This window comes from Eimeria tenella, genomic scaffold (assembly GCF_000499545.2).
Source record: "Eimeria tenella Houghton genomic scaffold, Eth_scaff433, whole genome shotgun sequence".
Classification (NCBI taxonomy): Eukaryota; Apicomplexa; class Conoidasida; order Eucoccidiorida; family Eimeriidae; genus Eimeria; species Eimeria tenella.
In genome coordinates, this window is record NW_013545251.1 from 1 (window position 1) to 8,269 (window position 8,269).

General features: G+C 53.8%; 3 protein-coding genes across 3 annotated transcripts; 1 reads left to right on the top strand and 2 right to left on the bottom strand.

The window, feature by feature from the left end:
• Window positions 1-1,402: 1,402 nt before the first annotated feature.
• Window positions 1,403-3,628, top strand: ETH_00011500 (uncharacterized protein; the record flags this gene model as incomplete). The annotated part of the gene is made up of 6 exons (XM_013380025.1): window positions 1,403-1,464; window positions 1,713-1,785; window positions 1,996-2,084; window positions 2,480-2,627; window positions 3,051-3,150; window positions 3,381-3,628. 6 exons carry the CDS (start codon window positions 1,403-1,405, stop codon window positions 3,626-3,628), a joined length of 720 nt encoding a protein of 239 aa, XP_013235479.1.
• Window positions 3,629-5,039: 1,411 nt separating this feature from the next.
• ETH_00011505 (uncharacterized protein) lies at window positions 5,040-6,767 on the bottom strand (the record flags this gene model as incomplete). Its single annotated transcript, XM_013380026.1, has 1 exon — window positions 5,040-6,767. The coding sequence occupies one exon, from the start codon at window positions 6,765-6,767 to the stop codon at window positions 5,040-5,042; it is 1,728 nt and encodes a 575-aa protein (XP_013235480.1).
• A 93-nt stretch (window positions 6,768-6,860) lies between these two features.
• ETH_00011510 (uncharacterized protein) lies at window positions 6,861-7,091 on the bottom strand (the record flags this gene model as incomplete). Its single annotated transcript, XM_013380027.1, has 1 exon — window positions 6,861-7,091. A coding segment is annotated over one exon (231 nt), but the record flags the coding sequence as incomplete, so codon positions are not given.
• Between the last annotated feature and the right edge of the window lie 1,178 nt (window positions 7,092-8,269).

Below are 8,269 nucleotides of genomic sequence, written 5' to 3' on the forward strand. Positions count from 1 at the left end.
GGGGAAGAAAGTTTGCTTTTCATAAACCCCAAGTTCGAAACATGATCAAAAAAGCTGCTGCTGTTTTCCTTGAGGAATACAAGTGAGGCCTGCTGCTGCTGCTGCTGCTGCTGCTGCTGCTGCTGGTTTGGTTGCTGTTTTGGGCGCTGGTTTCGTTGCAGCGGCGATGCAGCTGCTGCTGCGGCGTTTGCTGCTGCTGCTGCTGCTGCTGCTTTTGCTGCTGTCGAAGCTGCAATTGCTGCTGCGCTCTTTTCTGCTGCTGCTGAGGCCTTTGCTGCTGCTGCTGCTTCCATCAGCGCTGCCGTGGCTGCTACTAGACTTGCTGATGGCGCCCTCGTTGCAGCTGTTGCCACCCCGTTGCTGCTGCAGCAACAGCAGCAGCAGCAGCAGCAAGTGTTTGTTTGCTGCAGCGGCGATGCACTGCGTCTCGACTCTGTGCACAATCTGCCCTGGGATTTGCTGCAGGTGCGGCGGCGATTCTATTTGAAAATTAAAAATGATTTAATTAAATTATTATTTTAAATTAATTAAATTAAATTAATTAAATCAATTCGATTAAACCAATTACTTAATTGGATCCCTAATAAGCAAACTAAATGCTGCTGCAGCTTGGTGCCCTTCCGCTGCTGCAGCAGCAGCAATTGCTGCCGCTGCTGCTGCAGTAGCAGCAATTGCCGCTGCTGCTGCAGCAGCAATCGCCGCTGCTGCTGCTGCGGCAGAATTGCTGCTGCTGCTGCCGCTGCTGATGCAGCAGCAGCAATCCGCACTTTCCGCTGCCGTGGGTGGGAGCGGATTGTTCGCGAAAAAGCCGCAATTTTCTGCAGCTAATAAATTACAATTAATGAATTAATTAATTTAATTAAATTAATTAATTTAATTTAATTTGATTTAATTTGATTAATTAATTAAATTAATTTATTTGTTTTGCTTCCGCAGGAACTCACCAGCTTCCTGCGGCAGCAGTTTCCCAGCAAAAAGCTGATAGCTGAAGTGACACCCGAAAACCCTCAAGTTTGCGCAGCAGCAAAATGTGATGCTTGTTGGATTCATTCTGCTTATTACGACGCAGTCAAGGCAAACCCTAAACCCTAAACCCTAAACCCTAAACCCTAGGTCTTGAAGCCTGAGCGCGAGGCCTCCGTAGACTCCAGCCCCGCAGCCCCACGCCCGAAAAACCTGTTTTTAGATGGCCCCAAACTCTAAACCCGAAACCCTAAACCCTAGGCAGCTCTAAACCCTAGGTGGATTCTTCGTAGACTGCAAACCCTAAACCCTTGACGGGCGCCCCGGAACTGTTCGAAAGCATTTTGCTGCTGTGCAGCAAACCCTAAACACTAAACCCTAACAACTCCATTCTAAACCCTAAACCCTCGCTGCTCCAAACCCTCGCTGACTGCAGATAATGAGGAATGAAGAAGCCCCTTATCACCTCTCGATGCTCAAGAACATCATCAACGTCCACCAGTAAACCCTAAACCCTAAACCCTAAATTCGTGTTTGCAGATATGCTGTTGCCCCCAGCGCAGTGAAAGGCCTAAAGAAATACTAATGAGGGCTTCAGCGTGGGGCCGAGGGTTTAGGGTTTAGGGTTTAGGGTTTGGAATTCAAGGTTCAAGGCCAAGGGTTCGCTGACGTACGTGTGTGAATTAACCCAAGCGTTTAGGGTTTAGGGTTTAGGGTTTAGGGTTTAGGGTTTGCTAGGGTTTGTTCAGCGGCTTCACAAAGTCCTCTCAATGCATCAACTCCATTCTTGGCAGCCACGACCAAGCAGGCAACCGCCAAGGGGTACGCAAACCCTAAACCCTAAACCCTAAACCCTGAACCCTCTTTTCAGAGCCTACGCCCTGACTCCAAACCCTCGCAGCAGCAAGCAGCAGCAGGGCTGCAAAGAGCTTCGGGTTTGCAAGCCGGGGCCCCCAGTGGACTCGCTGGGCCTCAAGGGTTTAGGGTTTAGGGTTTAGGGTTTAGGGTTTAGGGTTTGTGTTTGGCTGTTAGGGCCAAACAGATGGGAAGCACGGCAAGTACTTCGTCTCCCTTTTTGGCGGCAGAGATAATTGGCACGCGAGGGCTCAGTGCCGCATGTGGTCAGCTAGCCAACAGCTAGCTAGCTAGCTAGCTAGCTAGCTAGCTAGCTAGCTAGCCAGCTAGCTAGCCATCAGCTAAGCAGCTAGCTAGCCAACAGCTGGCCAGCTAACCAGCCAGCAGCTAGCCAGCTGGCCAGCAGCTAGCCAGCTAGCTAGCCACTGAGGCAGCTAGCCAGCTAACAAGTCAGCTAGCTAGACAGCTAGCTAACAGCTAGCAAGCCAGTTAGCTAACAGCTAGCTAGCTAGCAAGCTAGCTAGCTAGCTAGGTAGCCTGAGCGCAGCTGCAGGGGTTCTTGGACACTGTGTCTGTCACTGAAAACTCAAATGCGAATCTGACGAAACTGCTTTTTGCTGCTGCTGCCGCTGCTGCTGCTGCTGCTGCTGCTGCTGCGCAGGTACGCGCTGCAGGCGGTGAGCCGGGGGCTGCCGATGCTGTTTATGGGCAGCGAAAACCTCCAGGGGGATTTTTGGAATGTCCAAAAAGGAAAAGAAATGAACTGGACTCTTCTCCACGACCAGCTAGCCACTCAGATGCGCGCGCTCGTGAGGACTCTGGCTAGCTAGCTAGCTGGCTGGCTGGCTAGCTAGCTGGCTGGTCAGGTGGCTAGCTGGCTAGCTAGCTGGCTAGTCAGGTGGCTAGCTAGCCAGCTAGCTAGCTAGCCAGCTAGCTAGTCAGATATCTAGCTAGCGAGCTAGCTAGCTAGTTAGCTAGTCAGACAGCTAGCTAGCTAGCCAGCCTCCTAGCTAGCCAGCCAGATAGCTAGTCATATAGCTAGCCAGCCAGCCAGCTAGCTAGTTAGTTGGCTAGCTAGCTAGCTAGCCAGCTAGCTAGCTAGCTGGATGGCTAGCTAGGCTAGCTAGCCGTCCAGCAAGGGCGAAGTGCTGTTCACTTCTTTCCCAATTAAATAAATAAATAATTTAATTAATTGAATTCAAATTAAATTTAATTTGTTTTAAATGCTGCAGGTGGCAGCAGCAAACAATCTGCGGCTGTCTTTCGCAGAGCTGACTGAAGAGCAGCAGCAGCCGGCGTTTGTGCACGAGAATGCAGCAAACCGCGTTTTGGGTCCGTTTAAACCAAATTAAATTAATTTAATTAATTTAAATTAATTAAATTGATTAAATTAATTAAATTAAATCAAACTTAATCAAAAAGGGAACTCATTCTGATCATGGCCATAAGAATCGCCATCTTTTCCCGCACAAATTGATGCTTTTGGAGCTCCCCTGCTGCTGCTGCTGCTGTGCTGCTGCTGCTGCCGTGCTGCTGCTGCTGCTGCTGCTGCCGCGCTGCAGCTTTCACCCGCGGTCAGCTGCTGATGGTGCTGAACTGCGGGGAAGGCCAGTGGGACTTGGGGTGTACGTACACCCTAATGAGTCCGTACAGCTCAGGAACAAATTTAAAACTCATTTTTAATTCTCAAGAAGAGTCTTTTGGCGGCTGGAGAGGCAGCGGGGGGCCCCCCGTGCTGCAGGCAGCAGCAGGGGGGGCCCTCAGTCTGGTGCTGCCGAAGTGGGCGTTGTTGGTATACCAGAAGCTGTGAAGCTGCTGCTGCTGCTGCTGCTGCTGCAGCGGCAGGTGCAGCTGCGGCCGAAGCAGCTTTGCGGCGCCTTTTCAGCTGCTGCTGCTCCTCCAGTGGCTGCTGCTGCAGCTGCTGCTGCAGCTGCTGCTGCAGCTGCAGCAGCAGCTGCTGCTGGTCGGAGCTGCGGCCGCTGCTGCGGTGCTGGGCAGTTGCTGCAGCTGCCGCTGCTGCTGCTCGTGCTGCTGCTGCTCTTCAGCAGCAGCAGCAGACCCACAGACGGGCTTTTGAGCTTCTGATATTTGTGCAGCTGTCGATACACCTCAGCTCTTGAAGTTTGTGCCTTCAAATTATTTAATGCTTTTTCTTTTTTAATTTTATTTAATTCTTTTATTTACTTTTATTTAATTCTTTTATTTAATTTTATTTATTCCTTTAATTTAATTTGATTTTAATTAATTGTCTTATCCTCTTTGCGCATTTTCTTTTTCCTTTTTCCACCACTTGTTAATTCTTCGTTTATATTTATTTTATTTTATTTTGTTTATTTGATTATAATTCACATTGTCTTTTATTTTGCTGCGGGGGTGTCTTTGCTGCTGCTGCACTGCCCGCCTTTGCCTGTCTCATTCTTTTATTTCTTTTTAATTTAATTTAATATCTTTTTTAATTATATTTAGTTCCTTTTTAATTTAATTTTAAATTCTTTTTAATTTCATTTAATTTAATTCCATTTCCCTTTATTTAATATTCAAATCGCCCCGTCTGTTGGCTTCCTCGTGCTGCAGCAGGAGCTGCTGCTGCTGCGGGAGCTGCTGCAGGAGGAGCTGTTGCTGCTGCAGCAAGAGCTGCTGCTGCTGCTGCAGCAGTGCAGTTGCGGGCTCCGCTGCTTTTGCGGCTGCTGCTGCAGCTGCAGCTGCTTTTGGGGTGTCTGTACACCCCGAAAGCTTTAAACTTTGTTTTCATCTGCTGCAAACCAGAGATGTAATTTTACGAACACAAGGCTTTGCTGCTGCTGCTGCTGCTCCTTGTGCTGCTGTTGCTGCTGCAAATAAACTGCATTCGCTGCTGCTGATGTCGCTCTGCCAAGAACTGAAGCAACAGCAGCGGCTGCAGCAGCAGCAGCAGCAGAAAAAAGAAGCTCAAGCCTTTTAAAACAATCGGGCGAAGGTGCACAAGATATTAATGGTGGAAGCAAATCTCTGCTGCTGCTGCTGCTCTTGTTGCTGCTGTCGCTCGCCCTGCTTCTAGAGCAGCAGCTGCCGCCCGTGGTCTTGTTGAGTTTGCTGCTGCTCTTGCTGCTGCTGCGGCTGGAGCTGCTGCTGTCGCTACCGCTTCTGTTGCTTACACTATCGCTGCAGCTTCTGCTGGCCTTGTACCTCCGCTGCTGGTGCCGCTGCAGCAGCAGCAGCAGCAGCAGCAGCATTTGCTGCTGCTAAAAGGGTAGCTTGGGCATTCTCATTCCGAATATCTTTCCCACTTTTTTGGCGATGCGCCACAGCAGCAAAAAGGCTGCGGAATGCAGCAGCAGCAGCGGCAGGCTGAGGCTCAGAGTGGACAGCAGCAGCGGGCGGTAGAGGGAGGAGATGAACTCTCCTGCTGCTGCTGCTGCTGCTGCTTCGGGGTCTGCTGCTGCTGCTGCTGCTGCTGCTGCAGGCGGCAGCTTTGCGGAGGAGAAGGAGACGAGCTGCTCAAAGCTTGCAGCAGAAGCGCCTTCGTGCTGCGGCAGCAGCAGCAAGTGCTGCTGCTGCTGCTGCTGCTGCTGCTGCTCGCTCGACGGCCATCCCTCTGGTAGCAACGAGAATTGCTGCTTCTCGTACCTCCGCCTCCATTGTTGCAGCTGCTGCTGCTGTAGCAGCTGCTGCTGCTGCATCTCTTGCTGCTGCTGCTGCTGCTGAGCTGGAGCAGCAGCACCACTTATTTCTTCAATGACTTTCGCTGGCGAGAAATTCTCCGCTGATGCTGCATTTGCTGCTGCTGCTGCTGCTGGCACTGCTGCTGGTGCTGCTGCTGCTGCATCTGTGACTGCTTGTGACTCGTCGGCAGCAGTTTCGTTCAAATCTTCTGCTGCTGCTGCTGCTGCGCTTGCTGCTGCTGGTGCGGCTGCTACTGCTGCACCTTTGGCAGCAGCAGGAGCAGCAGCAACTGAGTGAGGGACTACTGTTGCTCTGTAGGCACCTGAAGACGCAGCAGGAGTCTGCTGCTGCTGCTGCCGCTGCTGCTGCTGCTGTTGCTGCTGCTCTTGGTGGTGCCTATCCAACGGCGCCCAGAGCAGCTGGCGTTGCTGTTGCTGTTGCCGCTGCTGCTGCTGCTGCTGCTGCTTCTGCTTGTTGTTGCTTGTGCTTACTGTCAGGACCAGGAGCTTGATGAAGGAAAAGGCAGCAGCAGCAGCAGCAGCAGCATGCAGCAGCAAGCTGCTGTCGAAGGCTTTGTGCAGCCGAAACTTATCAAGAGAAGGGGGAATAATGTCATGCAGCAGCAGCGCAGAATAAGCAGCAGCAGCAGCAGCAAGTGACAGCAAGAAGCAGCAAAGAGGCACCCAGAAGATGGGCTCAAGCCAGAGGTTGTGGCCCGTAGAGAGTTCTGCTGCTGCTGTTGCTGCTGCTGCGGGCTCTGCTGCTGCAGCAGGCAGCAAGTAGCGGAAGCAGCCCAGAAACCCCACAGTCAGCTGCGCCCCCATCAGCAGCAGCAGCAGCGGGTAGACCAGCAGCAGCAGCAGCTCAGTCTCTCTTTTGTAGCTTTTGTCCATTAGACGGACGAAGCAAACAACTGCAGCAGCACCAGCAGCAGCATCTTCTTCCTCCCACAGCAGCAAGTCTTCTTCGTCATAATCACTCAAGGGAAACTCGCTGGAGGACTCCCCTTCCAACTGCTGCTGCTGTTGCTGCTGCTGCTGCTGCTCTTGCTGCTGCTGCTCTTGCTGCTGTAGTTGCTGTTGCTGCTGCTCCTGTTGTTGTTGCTGCTGGAGTTGCTGCTGTTGCTGCTGCTGCTGCTGCTCCTGCTGCTGTTGCTGCCGCTGCTCCTGCTGCTGCTGCTGCTCCTGCTGCTGTTGCTGCTGCTGCTGCTGCTGCTGCAGGGAGGCCCCATCTGTAAGAGAGGCCCCTTCAGGGTTTGGGGCGGGGGCCCCGGGCCAAGGGGGGCCTGATGAGGCACTTATAGACATCGTGAGAAGCACGGGGAAGCAAGGGCAACATCTGCTGCTGCTGCTGCTGTTGCTGCTGCTGCTGCTGCTGCTGTTGCTGTCGACGGTGCAAGCTCAGGGGCACGGGAGGCTGAGGGGACTTTTCAAGAGGACACGCGGTGAATCAGACAGTGTTGAGTGGCTGTGCTGCTGCTGCTGCTGTTGCTGCTGCTGCAGCTGTTGCTGCTGCCGCGGCCATTCCGTTGCTCCTTCTGCTGTTGCTGCAGTGCGGCCCTCGATAGCGCTCTGCTGCTGTATCTTCTGCCAGCGCGGCAGCAGAGAGAGCCCTTGAAACGAGGCTTCGTCCTCAAACCCTAAACCCTAAACCCTAAACCCTACACCCGTGGGCGGGTCCAGTGTATCCACTGGTCCGCCGTCGGCCGCAGGGCGCTGCTGCGGTGCTGCTCGTTTTTGCAGGTTTTGCTGCTTCTTCATTCAAAAAAAATATATATATGGATAAATTAAATACAAAAATATGCAAATAACCTCCTTAGTTGCATTTGAAGTGCACGTACACCGCAGGCCGCTGCAGCTCACTGTCGGCTGCAGTGGCGCAGCAGCAGCAGCAACAGCAGCAGCTGCAGCAGCAGCAGCAGGCCTCTTCAAAGCAGCTTTTTTGTTTAATTAAACTGAATTTGCTTTAATTCAATTTACTTACTCACGTCTTTACGCAGTTTCAAGCTGCGGCGCTCTACTGGGCCAACGAGGCGTAGGACCCTTCCGAGCTCGGCAGCAGCAGCAGCAGCAGCAGCAGCAGTAGCAACAGCAGCAACAAACCGCCGCAACAGCAAGAAGTCTGTGCAGCAGCAGCAGGAGCTAGCTGGAACGGCGGAACAGCGGCGGCAGCAGCAACGGCAGCAGCAATTCCCTGCGGCGGGGAGAGTAGCAGCAAACTACAGCAGCGGCAGCAGCAGCAGCAGGAACAGCAGCATCCACAGCAGTAGCAGCAGCAGCTGCTGCTACATCAGTCGCGCAGCAGAAGAGGCGAAGTCGTCCGAGCCAGCAGCCTGACCAGCAGCAGCAAAGTCAACCCCAGCAGCAGCAGCAGCAGCAGCAGCAGCAGCGGGGCTGCAGGCAGCACAAAAGTTGCTGCAAAGAATCAAAAGCTAGTAAGGCCCCCCACACTTCCTTTATGGTCCTTCCAGGGGGCCCCTACCAAGGGGCCCCCCCAAGCTTGTATGGGGGCCCCCCCCCGGGGGGCCCCCCCAGCTGCTACGGGGGCCCCCACTTAGGGGGTCCCCCCTTGGGCCCCTATGGGGGGCCCCCCCCTGGGGGCCCCCACTTAGGGGGCCCCCCCCCAAGCTGCTATGGGGGCCCCCCAGCCAAGGGGGCCCCCTTGGGGCCCCCAGTACCCTCGTGGGCGCCCCCCGAGAGCTGGGGGCGGTCTTGTGGGGGCCCCCCTCCCTGGGGGGCCCCTGCAGCAGGGGGTCCCCCCCCCTGTGGCTCCCGCTGTGCTGCAGCGTCCCCGCGCAGCCGCAGCCGCA